At 41.7% G+C, this 18,115-nt stretch overlaps 1 protein-coding gene across 4 annotated transcripts in view; it reads left to right on the top strand.

Moving 5' to 3' along the window:
- LOC142591560 (VPS9 domain-containing protein 1-like) overlaps positions 1-18,115 on the top strand; it is a 106,148-nt gene that overhangs the window by 59,629 nt on the left and 28,404 nt on the right. For all 4 annotated transcript variants that reach the window (XM_075703875.1, XM_075703883.1, XM_075703880.1 and 1 more), the window contains 6 exons: positions 1,666-1,738; positions 4,772-4,861; positions 8,652-8,922; positions 11,929-12,037; positions 17,466-17,528; positions 17,992-18,044. In XM_075703875.1, coding sequence (XP_075559990.1) covers positions 1,666-1,738; positions 4,772-4,861; positions 8,652-8,922; positions 11,929-12,037; positions 17,466-17,528; positions 17,992-18,044 — 659 coding nt within the window. The remainder of the gene's footprint in view (positions 1-1,665; positions 1,739-4,771; positions 4,862-8,651; positions 8,923-11,928; positions 12,038-17,465; positions 17,529-17,991; positions 18,045-18,115) is intronic.

The raw sequence follows: 18,115 nt of genomic DNA, 5'->3' as shown, positions 1-18,115 counted from the left end.
CTCCCATAGAAAAAAAAAAACAAAATACCAACCCCAGTTTATTACAGCTTCTTGCGTAGCTTCCGTCACTCTGGTTAAAATGGCAGCAGAACAGAGACGAAGACAAGGCACATAGAAACACATGACAAGCACACCGTCTCGTTTCTGTGTCTCTTCATCTCAGTTACGCTGCCGTCATAACCAGCTATGGGCCAACTAGCCCAAAACAGTTTTATTTCACCGCTCGTCGCGATAAGCATGCTCGCTAATTTTGTAAGGTTGACTGGCCCTCATAGATTATTGCATGCCTGTTTTCTGAACTTGAAAATCGGCGGAAAGGGCCGGTCACTTGCGAGCGCCTGTTGAAAAGCGTGCCGAAGCCCACAAGAGCAACCCGCCAGCGAGCGCCGGCGGCATCTGCCGGAGCATAACAAAGTATTTCACGTCAGCTCGCGCCTTCATGACACTAGGATAACCTTCTAGCCTTTTTAGTACAAGCACCGATAGGCCTAATAAGCGTACTGCTAGGCCTTCAGAGTTCTTTCGGACGTGCCTGTGGCGATCTGAGACCTTAAAGGCAGTAAAAGACATGCATTCATTTTTTTAGGACTGCCCGATTTTTCAGAAGCTTTCCAATGAAATTCCTAGGGAGTCCGAAAAATCGGACGTTGATGTACAACTGATCAAGAAGGTGCTTCAAGTGGTCCGTGAGGCAAACGTGTGACAGAAAGAGGACGAGAACAGAAAGGACTGTCGCACTGAGGAATGAACTGTGCCACCTCTTTTTTGAAGGAGCTTGAGCTTGAAAAATGTTGGCTGATGCCGATGTACAGGTGACCCTCATCCAAACCAAAATAAACTCTTTTAAAGCAGTGAAACGCAACACTGGAGTATTTTGTGTGGGCTGAGAGTATGTCGGGACAGCTGAGGTTGACTTTCCAGCTGCCGAGAGAATCTCACTTGTAACAAAGTTCAGGCCTAATACCAATCAGTTGATGGAAATAGCTTATTTTCGAAAATATTTGCTTCTATATGTATCTATTTTTATTCGTGTTTGAAAATGTTCAACTCTATTTGCAATGGGCTCTACCATTTTTTTTTTTCGAAGATGATTTATTCGCTGTGCATTTTACTACCACTTCCTTCAGTTTTCTGTTTGGAATAAAATAAACATTACTCCTTACTATTCAAACTGGATTAAGCAGTTTTTTTTTTTTTTTTTTGACATGCTTACTTAGAGAGTGACAGCATCAGGCGGCATAGTGTCAGCCTGTCTTGACAAAACACGAAGTTCTGTGTCGCTCATGGAATTTTGTAAAGGCACTCGGGGAAAACCTGGAGAACTCGGGGAATTTGAAAATGTCAAGTTGGTAGACACCCTATGCTTCACACAGACTTCTTCTTTTTTTTTTTTTTTGAAGCAGGATTTCTCGGGTAACCCTAGACAGACGTTTGTCCTCCTGAAGTGAACAGTGTAGCAGATCATGCTCGCAGCGATGTATGCTTTGAGTGCAGGCACAATGGTTTGCTGAATTTCGCTGCTTCTCACTGTTACAAGGTGCTGACGTGCCATGCGGTAGATACTCATGCAACATTATTTAAAATCTGGGAAGCTGTACAAGCACTCATATTCCTGTTTCCTACCATGTCCACAAAGTGTATAAGCCCCCTTACTTATACTTTCAGAAAGCCTATGTAAACTATTTAAAAAGCCTGGATGCCATTGCTGCCAGCTTGCTGAAGGATTACGAGTCTCATGGTGAGTGTGATTCGAATCTCTTCATGTGCAATACCTAATGTATGCACAGTAGTTGAGTGTCAGATCTATATGTGGAAAGCACACCTAGTCCAGGCAAAGCTTTGCCTGGACTATGTGTGCTTTCCACATATATGTGCTCCTTGACTATTAGTGTGCACAAAGTGCATGACTTCTTTTTCATTTCTGAAATATGTTTTGGATTCTGCTCAGCCTCTTGTTCACTAGACTATCACCTTAAGATTTATACCTTATAAACATAATTGTCTCTGTTGTTATACAATTTTCAGCAACCTAGTGTCCCAGTGAAAGCACTTAGTCCATAGGACATACGAATCATGGCCCAGTGGCCATGAACCATTTAGGACGCAAATAGGACATCCGCTGGACATCCAATTTCAGATATCCTATTACGGATGTCCCAGGGATATTACAGATGGACCTGTTCCAGATATTCTACCATGGATATGCCAAAGTTATCCCACGTGGACCTTTTTTGACATACACCGTATATTTGTCATCCAATTAAAGCTTTGTCCGAGTTTTCTCGTAACAGAATTGTGTTTTCTCGCATGTTCAAATTACAATCCAAAGCTATCAAATCTGCAGCTCGTGTGTATGTTGTACTGTACGAATTTTCTGATGCAATTTACTTTGGAAACTTAATTAGTTAAATGAGGCACTTGCACTTGGCGGAAGGCCTAGAAGAATGAGGCGTATGCTGCACTTTCACACACGTGTGTGCACTCGTAACGTGTGCACACAATGTATAGATCTGTTCTTCATGCGTGGGTGTTCTGCCTGTCGCATCTGTCACACAGCTTGTGCTGAAACCGTAATTGACATTATGGCAAACACTGTGCAAAAGGCATGTGGTCTACATGTCCCCATAATGTCCCTTGTGGACATGCAAGGTGTGTCTGCAGGACAAGCAAAGTGTGGCTAAGTGGTCATGTGAGGGACATCTGCAGGACATATTCGGCACATCCCTAGGAAATATATGTCCTGCCATATATTGTTGTCATTGGTATGTCTCTTGTGTTTTGCGCAAGTCTGTGAGTTTGTTGTTTAAACTTCTCAGCTATTTTTCACAAGTTATGGAGCACCAGGAGCAGCTGTAGAAATATATAGCTTCTACATTCATACGAGCAGCATGTCAAAACACTACCGGTGCCCTTTAGGGGTCTGGATTTTTCTACACATGTGATTCCTCTGGCTTTGATGATGATGATTAATGATGCCTCTGTGCCAACTTTACTCAGTTGGAAAATGACTGATGTAATATAAGAAGTCATTGCTCAACTTCCCCTCTCCCAGTCGATGTAATTGATCGGAATGAGGGGTGATGATGTCTCCTAAAAGCTAAATTTTGTAAGCTGAGCACAAAAAATATAGTTTTGTTGGCATTTGTTAGTGCTGTGTACTTAGTAGATTATATTGGTAAATGTGTGCCTTCACAAGAAACACAACTAAATAAAATGCTATCTGTGGCTGTAGCAAGCTGCTCTTAAAATGCACGAGTACGCTGTGACAGTGTGGGGTCTGCAGTGCACTTGCTAAAGTGGGTGATATCTCACCATATTTTGTGAAATTGATGTTTTTTTCTGAAAGTTTGGTGTGGAGCTATGTCTCATGGATAGGTGCATGATAAATCTCCATGTTCACAGAAAAAGGAGGCAGAGGGTGAGAGATAGTCCAAGTAATAAATAAATTGCTCAGATAAACTTGAATGCACACATCATAGAAGTTAAGCAAGTCTCAAAAGTTATCTTGTACTGATGCCTCATTTTTTAAAAGAAATCAAGGCACATACAGGGCTTGTCCATAAAGTAATGAGACTGCCTGCCGCGTAGCGCTGCAGTCACCAGTCATTGGTTTCCACATGGTTGTACTCACCCGCTGTGGTGGCATAGTGGCTTTTTGTTGAGCTGCTAAGCCCAAGTGTGTAGGATTGAATCTCGGCTGTGGTGGCTGCATTTTTATGGGTGTGAAATGCAAAAACACCTGTGTACTATGCATTGGGTGCACGTTAAAGAACCCCAGGTGGTCAAAATTAATCCAGAGTCTCCAAATATGATGTGCCTCATAATTGTATCATGATTTAGGCACATAAAACACCAGAATTTAATTTTAAATTTATATGTTTGTACCTCAATATAACAAACATAGATATGAATAATTATTGTATATAATGTAAATCTAAAATGTTTCTTGCCACTATCAGTGTGTAACGACAATATGCTCATAATGAATATAGGATATAATGAAGGTATTTTGGTGGTAAATGTGGCTTTGTTAAAGTGAACTTTGACTATGTTCTGCAGGTGTGTTGCCATCGTGCAATAAAACTTAGGTCCCTGAAAAAGGAGACATTACTTTTATAAGTAATGTTTTAAAACTGTTACGAGATGTTCAAACTCATATAATGTGCACCATTTTGCCTTTATTTATTTAATATTTATATATCTTTTTGCATATATGAATTCTTTAATGTAACATGTACGCTCACCTCAGAGGCACCTCCTCCGCCATTATATCACAGGAACAATTACTGGAGGTGTGTGATCACCATGCTTATTCAAGAGGTAAACATACGGTGGTACAGATTAGGATTTGAACATGAGCAGATTATGTTTTAGTTGAGATTATAAAGAGTGGTGGAGTCGAAGGGGCAGGCCATTCGTAGACCAGATAACTGGTGATCTACTAGTGTTGCCAAGTATACTAATGGAAGAACAGCAGAAAATTACGTTTTGGAGGCATATGGATGGATTTGTTTGACACAGGGCATGGGTAGTTTGACATTTCTATGAGCATTCGTTGTCTTGCAGTAGGCATATCATCAGGCTGGTGAAGATGCTCTACACATCCTTGGTCACCTAATTTCGCAAATGAATGCTTTGGATTACCCAAATTGTGCAGTTGTGTGGTCTTGAAAGAAAAACTAGGAACATGCAGCTGTGCCTTATTCTTGGAGCCATTTGTTTGTTACTTCTGTAATGATTGTGGAAGTTTTCCTCTTTTTCCTTGGAACAGGCATCCCAGAGACTCCAGTACCTGTGAACAATGCCAAAAAAGTAATTTCTGTTGCAAGGCAATGCCTAGACAGAGTGGAAAAGATAATAGGTATGTAAGAAGCATATTCATGATGTTTAAGGTTGCATTGATTAGTTGTTGAATTTTGTTTGTGACTTGCAGTTCTCATTCTTTGGACATGGTTTGTTGATGCATGTGCAACAAAAAGAAGGCTGCGTGCTGTGGCACAAATGGCCCCCAATGTGCTACAGGGTCCTGAATATCTCTCTGCGCGTGTTTGAAAAAAAATTTTGGGCTCACCGCTGCACTGTTCTTGCTCAAATGTTCTAGAATGATTGCATTTTGGCGTCGACTTTGTTTAGTATAACACTTGGCACAGTTAATTGCCTGATTTTTAAGAAAGAAATGCAAATTTGCCTGCATTTCTGGGGATGCGAGCTGCTGTCGCGATGGCACAAGCGTTAACATGTGTCGCCGCCTACCATCAGCTGCAGAAAGCAGCGTTTCACGGAGGGCTGCCCCATGTTGACCGCTCCTAGAACAGACGACTGCCCTCCCTGAAATGCTGCTTTCTGCAACTGATGATAGGCAGCGACACAAGTTTATGCTTGCACCGTCGCGGCACAGGCAAATTTGAATTTCTTTCTTAAAAATCAGGCAATTAACTGTGCCAAGTGTTATACTAAACAAAGTCAACACTGAAATACAATCATTCTGCAAAATTTTAGAACAGTGGAGCAGTGAGTGCAAAAACCTTTTTTCAACCATGCGCAGTGAAATATTCAGGGCCCTTTATTAATTAAAAAAAAATGGCTGGCCATGTGCAACTGTGCGGTCACACGTGGTACAAAAAAATTGTCTATAAAAAAAGTTCTCTCACAGGCGTGTGCACAAGTTTATTAGCAAAAGTTCGGTTGAGTAAAAAAAACATATATATGTATGCTCCAAAGTGTGTTGTCTGTTTGAGAGGACTGTTATGGTAGCTCTATCACCTATACAGCAGTGGTCCTCAGCTGTGGATGTGACCATTTTCTGGGCGATAGGAGTGACTGTACAGAAGTTATCTCAAAAAGGAGTGGTAAATACATAAAATAATATGAAATACCAGGTGCGCAAGGTATTTTAGTGCATGGTAACTTTGTGAAAATCAACATTTCTGACAAGATTATATATATTTACAGTAGACTGCCGTTAATATGACTCGAGTTATTCAATTTCTTGGTTAATTTGAACCTGACCGAAGGTCCCGGCTGGTGCCTATACATTTCTGTGGGCCCAATCTTTCGTTATTTCGATATCAGAATTGGCCGGCTGTTTGCACCAAGAGTTCTCACATTTGACCCCTCAGCTGGCAGAACAGCGCATGTAGCTCACACAAGCTTAGCCAGCTTTCTCAAGTTGCGCGACTTGCTGGTGTCAGACCTTCTTTGTTTGCTGAACTGTCACATCCTCATCCCAGCATAGTAATTTAAAAGATGCGCTGCAATATCTACTTTGTGTTTGGCACATGGAAATCGAATGCAATGCTTATCAAGCATTTCAGCGATGGTGAGGTTGTAAGCATCAGGCTTTTCAGCATGTTTCCGGAAAACTGCTTCTGCTTTCTCCAGCATTTGAAGTATGTGAGCAGCCGGGTGCAGCTGCTGGCCTCGTGTCTTTAGGGTTACAAGAGCAACCTCCGATCACGCGTCATCTGCTCGAGCAGACGACGTGTCTCTCTTAGGTCGGAAATGACGGTATTTTAACAGTAAGCAGCATGAAACCTTCCACCTGCTCAGAATTAGGCGTCTGAATAACGAAAAAGGGCATATCTTGAGGTATGGGTGTTTCAATGCTGAGTGAGGTTGTAAATTATCCACGCTTGTGCCAGCAGAATTGGCAGAGAGCAAGGCCCCCTGAATATGTGCTGCCCCTAGCGGCGGTGCTCACTTCCGGTCACACGAAGTGGCCGCTCTCTTGCCCCAGCTCAGGCGCGCCGCTCACCGATGCGACACAGGTAGTATGGTGGCTAGCCACCATACAGGAAGAGACAGGCCAAAGTGGCAACGTCGCTTGTGTACTTCAATTGGCTGCTGGCATGGTTAGTAACAGCTGCGATACTGACTTTTCTAGATGGTGCTAGCTATGCACCACATTTATCATTTTCAATTACAAACTGGCGCATATTTTTTAAATCCTCAAATCTAAGTCAACCTTAGAGATTGATTATTTGAAAAAAAAAACTATTGGTCTAGATTCTAATAAATACGGTACTTTCCATAATTCCCATGCTGGCAGAACTGCCCCTATTGCACCGACCATAGACACTAGCGGCAGAGTTCCCTCTAGTAATTATTATATGAAACTATGTATTGGGTGGTTTCTTAGCTTTGCTCTTGCTATGCCAGATGTCAGAATGCCTCTTCATAGAGGGTGCAGGAGCTTTGAGGCACAGACATTGAAAAATGCATGGGAGGGTGGACATATACAGCTCAGCTATGAAAGCTCAGAAAGTTGAGGATACGTTTAAAGCCAGCATAAGAACCGGGGCCTTTTTAAAACTTTGAAGGTCTGCTGTTAAACTTATTAGGTGTCTTGGTGCTCGTACTGTGACCACGACTACATGCAAAATTGCCATGAGACTGGCCGCTCGAGGCACATTGCCTGTATTCGCGGGCTCCTTTCACGCTTAGAAAAACACCCTTATGTAGCACGTATTGAGCAACAAAAAGCTGTATTGGGAGTTTTTCATGTTGCTCTTCAATGTTCTCATTGACACTTTTGATCTAATTATAACATTTGAAAGTTGATTAAGACTAACTATGTAATTAGGCAGAGTGCAAAAAATAATCTGACTGTCTCCAAGCGATGGCAAGTAACATTACCTCTGTTCTGTCCAGCCAGGTGGCATTTGAATATTTTGGTGCATGATCTTGGTGCATGATAGTCTGGACACCCTGTGTACATATGATAACCCTTTGGAAATATCTCTTTACTAATGCTTTGTTAGAGTAGCATGGGGGTAGACATATGTATATATTATTGAAATAACATATAGAAACCCAAAGTTAATGACATTGTTGATAGAACACAGTTCTGATAGGACCGGACCCACAACCTTTGCATTACTTGAAAGTTGTGGGTTCGGTCCCCGCCAGCGACAAATTATCTTTTTATCTGCTTTCATTTCTCCTTTCCTTCATTATTTTCTACATTTTTCATGCTTTCCTTGGCTCCATTGTCTGCTGGCTTTATATGGTCATGATAAAAAAAATCAAGCCCCTCCGTTTCCCTTCTCCTCTTACACCAAAAACAAGTTGTTCCTGCAGCAACTGACAAAGAGCAGCCATTATGATCCTGCATGTACTTTAAAAACCAACTGCAAGAAAACCTACACCTATGCAGGAGGTGCTAATCACATGCAGGGCAGTGTAGAATATTGTACAGAACATCCATGTGCTATACAGTTGTGTTGGTAGCTATGGCTGTATGGTAAGGCTGTCACTAACAAAAAAAAAAAAAAAAAAAGGCATGCCACCAACACGCATTCATGTAGCCACTGTGCAATGTATTTGTAACTTTCACACACCGCTGTGAATCTGTTGCTTATTAAAACTGTGATTTGTCACTTTAGCTGCCTCCGTGACCTGCACGCTTGCACATTGAGGTTAAGTTTGCCTAATATCAAAAAGATCTTCCTTTCAGCACAAAATGCATTGAGGTATAATATCACATAGAAAAGTGCCTTTTCTGCTGAAATGTGAGCAACTGGCAGATTTGAATAGCACCACTAGGAGACTTTATCAACTAGCTGTTTAAATTAATGTCACTCTTTGTGTTTTAAATTCTTAGGAAGTCATGCTTTCGATATGGGAAATAGAGACTGTTTGTTACTTTGCAGGAACATCACTGAACCAGTTCTATGCTGAACAAGAAAGATGTAATGAAACCTATTCATGTCCATTGCCCACTGTTGAGTTGGAGACCCCATGCACGCCTGAGGTACTGGGTGGGGCGGGTCTGCCATCTGTGGCATTTTTGGCTCCTCGGATTCTGTCACGACAGTCACATCAGCAGCCACACTCGGATGCCTCTTCTGATGCTGCACTGCTCTCCAACCCCATGTTTACTGTGAGAACATGTGCTACACTCGCAAAGACCAAAGTAACAAGGTGCGGTTAATAAATTCTGTTTAATGTGGCATCACTCTTGTGAATGTTGCACCATGCTGAACTTTTTGCCAGGGGTGCTCTGTGTAATTTACGGGCTTCCAAATGGGGATATTGTAAATAGTAATTTCTCTTATACAGTAGACAAGTAATTTGATCTCGGTTGAAGATCCTCGCCAGCACATACATTTATATAAGCCAAAACTTTCATTATGTCGATCCTGAAATTGGCTATCACCAGAGAATGAGAACTTGTCTGGTTGACACAAAAGGGCCTGACCCCACTAGTCACCCCAATGGCTGCAGTGCTTGTTTTGGAGGTGCTAGGGGATAGTGAATGCATCGAAAACACATCATCTCCTGCTGAAAGTGCTTTTTTAGGACTGTCCTAGACAGATTTTTCAAGCGAAAGCAGCAAAAGCTCACAATGAATGATTAGAGAATCTGCTAGCTTTTCATGCATGCCTTTTTCTTTTTCCAAGAAAATTGGGTTGAAAATTTCCTGCATGGTGCAATTGCATGTGAATCCAAAACTGCATCATAGTGCTTTCAGCATCCTATAGTCAGAGCCAGACTAGCCAGCGTCATTGCCATTTGTCGCATGATGGTGATAGAACAAGCTCTCTCATAGCATAACACGGCACAATGACTACATGCCGCTTTCAGTCTTTGGTTATGCAAGCTCACTCAAAAGCTAAGGTACATACATGGTAAGCTAGCAGCAACTAGTCGTGTCATGTGTTTTTTTGCATTCCAGGAAATTCATTGGAGGACAAATTAGCAGAGTGTTTAGTGTAGGCATGGGCGACTACGCCGTTTGTGATTGTTGTGGAGTATCAAACATGCACTGGACTGCATGGAGGATAACATGGTTGAGTCCACAGATAGTGATAAAGTGCTGTCTGAAAGTGACAATAATGGACAATAAGTGCAAATAAGTTTTCATTGTGTGAAACTAAATTTTGCTGGATTCATCCTTTTCTGATTGCCAGAATCGGCGACATGCTACATTTTTCTTTGTCAAAAAATTGGGTGTGTTTTAGATTTCTATGTTGTTTAGGAGCTCTAATATAATTTCTGTGTTAGTGTTCTACTTATGAACCTATGAAAACTGTGTGTGTGTGTGTGTGTGTGTGTGTGTGTGTGTGTGTGTGTGTGTGTGTGTGTGTGTGTGTGTGTGTGTGTGTGTGTGTGTGTGTGTGTGTGTGTGTGTGTGTGTGTGTGTGTGTGTGTGTGTGTGTGTGTGTGTGTGTGTGTGTGTGTGTGTGTGTGTGTGTGTGTGTGTGTGTGTGTGTGTGTGTGTGAGAGGCAGAGGTATGTTTTGGCATATTTTCATCCTCTTGTTTAATTTGACCTGCCAGATTAATTCGATCAGTTTCTTCAGGGTTGAATTAAGAAATGTTGACTGTATATCCTACTGCCTGATGCTTAGCAGTTTTTCCGTTCTCATGACCTGCCTATTCTTGCGACCTCTCATTCACTGTATTCCTTGCTGCTCCTCTTCAATGTGCACCAGCTAGCCCTGCTTTGTGATATTATAGAGCATTTGAGCTGTTAAAAAATAATTGATAACGGCTACTCACATTTTTTATAATGCTTGTGGTTAAAACAAATGCCAATAATGCATTTCCCTGCTTTCGAAGTTCAATATCATTGTTTTGCTTCTCCCACTTTCATTCATGTTAATGTCTTTGCATCCTTAAGTTACAATTTCTTGATTAACAAGAAATTCGATAACAGCACACTAACAGCTAGAATGAAACCTTATTGTCTTCTATGTTGTTGGAACACGATCATGCACAGAGACAGAGTTAACAAGTTATCTGTAAAAGCCAAGTGTACTTCTGGGCCACACCCCCTTTTCAATCCCCATGACTCTTCTGATTTTATGGGGAACGTGAAGTGGCAAGTGAGGCAGATAAGGAAAAACTGGTCTGGCACAGGAGGTAGTGTAGTGTCGTCACCTGTAGTAGGTGGTGTGTCGAACCCTACTGCTCAACTGGCGCTGTCTTTCACTTTGATATGGCATACATGAAATTGTTCCATGTGAAGCAAAATGCAGTTTCTTATGTCTATAAATATTTATTACCTATTAGGATTAAGCAGAATTGTCACCAAATCTGCCTCACTATAAACAAAACACTCACTGCAAACAAAACACAAGCTTAGGCTCTGCTTGTGTTTGTATCCAGCAGCTATTCATCACCCTATAGAGAAGCACCAGTTTGTATGTGTGCATTTCATGAGAGATTTGGCAGCTATTAATAGATGCTATACACCATGGAGGAAAGAAACAAAATAGGAAAGACCCTCGCATTACATTTTTGAAGCCAGAAGTGCAGCCATGTTGGTGTGCCATCTGCCTTTGCGCCTCCAATGAGCTCACCGGAGCAGATAGGCATGAGCTTTGATCTTGTATTGCTGCGAGCCGTCGGAAGTGTGTGCTGCTGACTTACGTCAGAATGAAGCCTACGAAACTTCTATAACAGCTATAGTGAAGCAGACATGCTCCTGTGTTTTTCCGTGGCGCACCAAAGAAGACGACGAAGACCACTATCGTGATTGCTTGAGTGTCTCTGTTGCTGGTTGACACTTACACTCAGACTCAAAACACAACTTTCAAGCTTGCACACAATACACCAAAGTCAGCTTGTCCACAAGCAGAATGTGCTGAGAGAAAGACATGGGCCGAAAAAGCTTATCTCGCTTTTTGGAGGCCAAGAGCAGCAGCGAGGGCTTCAGTAGCGCGGTTGCTATGGTAGCGTTGCTGTTTGGGGTACCAGTCCCAGTGCTCCTTTGCGAAAAACGCCACATAGCTTCTGCCACATTTTCTTCAACTGATCCGAGTTAACCGGGGCCTCTCCTACACTTTCCTTCTTCCATGCTGCATCCTTTCTTTTCAATGGCAGCCGTTGTTCACTTTGTATGCTACTTTTAACTTTGAATTAAATGTACAGAAATGGCCACCTTGTGCCAGACAAGCATAAGACTTTCCTGTTGCACATGCAGGAGAGTGCTGTCACCTATGGAACAAATGGAACAGGAGAACACTGCTGTGTGTCAGCGTTACCATGCACTTATTCAACGGACTGTGGACCCCATGGCCAAACAGAATCTGGTACTCTTTATTTCTTCACCCATTTCTTCCTCAGTGGAACTCAGTTACATAATCATACTTGTATCTGAAAACTTTTCTAATTATACTAGGCAGCGAAAAATATTTTCACATGTTTCTGTAAATCTTTTCACTGGCAAGTTTTAAACGAGCACACATGCTTTCAAGATAAATTTGAAAGACAATGACACAATTCTAAAGTTAAGACAGACGTGTTTAATAATCACAACAGCTTAATCAAATAGCTTGCAGGTGTACAGTAGAATGTTGTTGATACATTCCCATTACGTACGTTTTCTCGACACCAACGTTCGCCATTGAGAACACAAAAAATGGCCTAATAGATTTACGCTTATTTCTTGCCGGTTCATATGTTCCCGCAAAACACAATTTTTCAGCACCAACATTCAGTACGTCGCCAAACTGCGATCATATTGTACGTTTTCAGGCTGCTAGATCCTATGTAAACAAGAAAATGTACGAGGCGCGCGTGATTGAGAACAGGGGCCATATTCTGAAACGATCCACTTTGGCGATACTATCACTGCGGCACTCGCCGTCAGGCGTGCTCTGATTGGTTGTTTTAACAAAATTGGGTGAGCTACATCATCTGAGTTTGCTTAACCAGCCAATCAGCGTGCACCTGACAGCGAACTATCGCCGCAGTGTCAGCAAATCTTCGCCCGGGTCGTCACGTGCGACGTTCACAGCTATCGCCACCAAACTTATTGCGATAAGCATCTTCGCCTGTTTTACAGCGCATGGCGTGTAGCGCCATTAGTTGCGTACTACACGCTCTTAGTAGCCGACAATCCAAATGTGCCACTATTTCTTGCTGCAAGCGGCGCGATGTGGGCATCACGTTTCATTTCGGCGGCATCCAACGTCACCCACCAGCTAGATTTCGTTACGGTTTTTTGTTGCCCTCCTAAAGCAATAGGAAAACAACAAAACGCATCTCAGGCTGCTGGAGCGCCACCAGCTTGACGCGCGTGGGCGTCTCATGTCGCAACGATTTGTGCGACACTTTGCATTACATAGATGTAAACAATAGTTAAGTCTGTCAAATTTTTTAGTTACTTCGGATCGTATGTTTTCCCAGTTAGTACGTTCTTTTCTCTCGTTTTTTTTTTTCCAGGATGTATGAATGAGGTTTTACTGTATTTAGACAGACATCAAAGGACTATGAGTCAAAAGTTACAATGATGTTACAATTTGGTCTTCTTTCTATTAGCCGAATCTCCACTGAAATCTCTCCAACGACCTTGCATGTACCAAAAAGCATCGCCAACATTACTCTCGCCCTGTCATTCATCCAATCGCACTGCAGTGCACACAGTGTGTATACAATGGGGCTCCAGGGTGACACTATCCGGAGTTCCAATATGTCAAGGCTGTTGCCACAAGTACTTTGCAGTGCAACGGGTCTCTTGTCTCACAATCTCGCAAGACACACTCCCCCAAAGAAAACACTTCCAAGCCCTTTGGGGCATCTGGTCCATTTGCGGAATGTCTCGGCATGGGTGTGGTCTAGCGGCGAGGAGTTGACTTCAAAACCGCGGCACTGCTTCCGCGAACCGAACATTGGAAGCCCCGACTCACAGTCAACCCGCTTATGCGCTCTCCATAAACCGCGGCTCCCCCAACAGCTATAACTCTCCACCACCGTCTTTGTGTCGAACCGCGGGTCTCTTTTGACAACACCGCATGACCCTTAAATTTAGCCGCCCGCACAAACAACGCTGAATTCCACTCCAGTGTATGATTGGACACTCACACCAGTAAGCTTTCTGTTGCACTAAAATATGTGTTTTGTGCATTTTGTGTTTTTGTGTTTTGTGCAGAGAAATTGTTTCTCAATCCCTTTAATGTGACGAGTACCTTTGGCTGAAGCCAGACACTACTAACCATTATGCTTGAAGCTGATTGACATCCTTACAACGGGAAAGTCAACATCAAAAAGCTACTTGAACAGGTTGAAGCATGTGTCCTACTCAGAAACTGCTTAGCTGCAAGGAATTGCAGCTAAGGAGGAGGTTTCACCATTTCCCAATGTATGTGTACGAATGAGGCTTGTTTCACCCTTGTTGAAATTTAGCATTTGTCATCCTTGAAATCCTTTAAATGTTCTTGTATTTTGAGTCGAATGTTCTGTACGAACCGTGATATTATTGATATGCTGGCAAGAAAGCTCTTACTTGAACGGTTTACTTTTATTCTTTTTGGCCCCTTAAACCACTTTAATCAAATTTGGCAATTGGCTACTGGTTTCATGGCATTACATTAATTTTTCAAACAGACTCACAATCATCTTATGCCATCTGTCCCAACTAGTGGACTTTTAACTCTTTTGTTACCACACCTATAGAAATCGGATCAATTTTATTGACAGTTTTTCTACGTGTTGTTAAACATTTCATTTGGAATTCTTCTACTAGCAACATCATGCACCATCTTAAATGACAACTGAACTTTCAATATTTGCCAGATTTCACAATTTTTTGGTAGATACAGGTGTCTGGAAAAATAAAACAGACCAGAGGTATCGTCAAAACTAGCCTCCAGTGCTCCTAGCCCTTCAATGAAAGGATGCAAAATTTGCGCTTTGGTCGACTCGGCAACATAACTTTTTTTTTTTCAATGACAACAGCAGTTAAGGCACAGAAGCTTCTCTCAAGTTGTCAGTTTTATAATCTGACATATAGGCTGTTTTATCAATATCTCAAACAATGCTAGATACCATGAGTGCACATTATTTTGATGATTGTGTTCAGCTAATATTAAGTGCAACTTTATTTTCCCCACCATTGGTTGCTTTCATCCATCAGTACTTCGACGGCTTAGGTACAAATTATCATGACAATCCTTCCCATTGTATGGGGTTTTCTTTCACACAAGAGCAGACAGTCAGTTTCAGACCAACCATTGACTGAAGCTTGACTGGCTGTCTAATGTATTATATCTTGAAGACCGCCATTGCAAATGCCCTTATTCATTGCTGTATATTGTGCAACACTCCGCTTTACTGTACAGGAACTGAACAAAGCATGTGGAGGCTCCAGCGCCAGTTGAACACACAGTAGACCACCTTGCTTGCACAGAAAAGCTGATCGGACGCAATAATCAAGTATGAGGAGGCTTCTACATGCTCCCTGACCTGACAATTGCTTCACGAGCATAAATAATGCAGTAAAAAACAAACCAGGTGCCTGCTGCAATGAGTAAAGGCAAATGTTCCCTTTACAATAAGGACTGGCCCGTTTTGGCATTTGCAAAGCTACTGCTTTCCCACATATTATGGGCATCAATATGGCTAGTATTGACGCCAACAAATCTTATAATTTTTTTTTTTGCATGATGCGACTTGCAGAAGTTGGGAACTAGAAACCAGGTACATATTTGTATATTTGAGATTTTCTTTACACTCAATACTTATAATAAAAATAGCAAATCATTTCTTTAATTCGTGTCCTTGAGATGCTTCTTTGAAGTTAGGATGGATAGTTGGGCGTGTTGGTTAAGCGTGATCTGAAGTGAAGGCGCTAAAACGACAGTGGACGAAGAAAGAACACACACACACAGGGCGCCTGTGTGTGTGTGTGTGAAGCTTTATGTGAAACTTCTTTGAATTTTCACATAAGAATTCTCATAAATTATCTGAGAACTACTGAACTTGAATTGAATTCTGGGGTTTAACATGCCAAAACCACGCTTTGATTATGAGGCACGCCATAGTGGGGGACTCCAGAATAATTTTGACCACCAGGGGATCTTTAACATGCCCCCAATGCACAGGATACGGGCATTTTCACATTTCACCTCCATCAAAATGTAGCTGGGATTCGATCCTGCGACCTTGTGCTTAGCAGCGCAACATCATAGCCACGAAGCCAGCGCAGTGGTTAGGTAAATACTTCTGTACGCCCATTCAAAGCAGTAAAATGTGTAGTTTCTTTGGGTTGTAATGAAAGGAGTCTTTCCACAAAATATTTTTTTTGGTAGAAAGGGAATAATTTGATTCCTGTTTAAGTTATCTGTCATTGACATAAAACTGGGTGCTATGAAAAATATTTCCGAAAAACAATTTGTTGTGCACTGCTACCAAGCTTTCTTTCAATTTATGGTCATTGATCCTACATTGGAAGTGCTCTCTGACAGTGTTATTTTAAGTTTGTATTCTTTATGTTAATCATAATCACAAAAAAATTTGGGAGATACGGTTTTCCTGGTTAAAGTATAAATTTAGTTAACTACACTGTTCAAGGCTGGTCTAAACAACTTAATTAGCATCTGCTATTGCTTAAACATTACTGTGAACAAAACAGTGATGAAGGCCTTGCTGCTAGTGCTGATGGAAAGCAGCATTTGGTGCGTGCAGCTGCTGCTAAGTATTGAAAGGCTGAGCTTAGGTAGAGTGGTCACAACGAAAAACAACACGACTGCAACTTCTGAGGACGTACGTGCAATGCATCGCAGGATACGCTGGCAACAGACCAGATGCTAAACCTCCTTTATTTAATACCACCACATTACATATTCTTGCAGACAGTAAAAGATAAAAGTTGTGTATCATCATCATCATCATCATCGTCGTCGTCGTTGTTGTTGTTGCTGTTCCATAGTTTAATGGCGAATGGCATTCTGCTTCTGGGTACGAGGTTGTGGCCTCGATTCCTAGCCACTGTTTCTGTATTCTAATGGGGACCCAATCAAGAAATGTTAATGTACAAGAATTCCTGGGGATTAAAATTGATGCAGTGCCTTTGACTGTGGTGGCATCTATTATATCCCCAGTGTTGCTTTTATTTTATTTATTTATTTAGAACATACTGCAATCCGTAGACTAAGCAGGGGTGGCATAATACAAAGAAAACTAACAAATCAATTCAAACAATATACTAAAATAGTAGTGAAGACATGGTTCAGTAGTAGAGTACATCATAGTAACTAGTATATACAGTTAAAAGTCATGCAACACTTTGGGATGTTAAACTCCATAAATCTATCTTCTATTTATCCATCCGTCCAGTTGTCAGTTCCAATCCAATCCGGTGTAATCTGTGATGCAGCTGTTTTATGGTTACTGCCTTACTCTAACGCTCCCTCTCCATTGCAAGATCACAATGGACCCTGTATTATACTTGCAACAGCTGAAATAGTTTTCACCAGTGTGTCTATGAATGTTTTCTGCTCTTTGCTCAAGAAGTGCTTGTAATGGTAGTGGCACTCACATTCACTGATGCAATTCTTTGCATGTGTACTTATAAGTACAAGAGTGCTGCAGACTCTTTTGTTGGTGTATTGGTCTATTGCACTTTCTTCTTATTTTAGCCATCTTCTGAAAAAAAAATTAAAATGCTGCATGGATTTATTCTGAACTTCTCATTTGTTATTAAAGGTGTGTGTAAAGATTCTACTTTTTATGTTCTAGCGCCTTGAACTTCAGCGCCGACTAATGGATAACCTGATGACTGGAAGGAAGAAACAGGCAGAGGTGAGCACAGTGGCTGTTTTTTGATTGTGCATTGCTCTGGGAAATGCTGTAGCTTCTGGGTATATTTTTGGCTTTTGTAGTAACAAAAAATAAAATATGCATCCAAGTTCTTTGACGTCATTAGAGTTCATTGATATGTTCTTTATTATCAGATTATATTGCTGAGTGGGACAACATGCTCTTCCTCAAGTTTCAGTTAGCCAAGTTACGTTATCTTCCATTTTCTCCTTCCATCTTTTGCCTGCGTCAATAAAAAACAAGATATACACCACCCTCTGATAAACTATGGCTATATCAGTTTCTGTGGCCTTCAACTGCTGCTCTCTTAGTGGGTGAAGAGCTTGCCCCACAAAGCCACAGTAGCTGGAAGCGTGTGTGCTCTATTTGTGAACGTGCAAAGATGGTTTGTACTGAGTGAACACCGTCTCTCTCTCTCTCTCTATCTCTCTCTTCATTTTCATAGTATCTGAGAAACCTTCAAGAGCAAGAAAAGAAAATTGCTGAAATGGCTGCAAGGTGGGGTCCCGATTTGCTGTTTGATTTTGTGGGCTATTGGCAGGATTTGTGAGTGCAGTGTCTTGGCTCAG

This window comes from Dermacentor variabilis, chromosome 1 (assembly GCF_050947875.1).
Source record: "Dermacentor variabilis isolate Ectoservices chromosome 1, ASM5094787v1, whole genome shotgun sequence".
In the NCBI taxonomy this organism is placed as follows: domain Eukaryota; kingdom Metazoa; phylum Arthropoda; class Arachnida; order Ixodida; family Ixodidae; genus Dermacentor; species Dermacentor variabilis.
The sequence above is the reverse complement of the archived record's forward strand: the minus strand, read 5'-3'. Positions and strand labels throughout refer to the sequence as shown.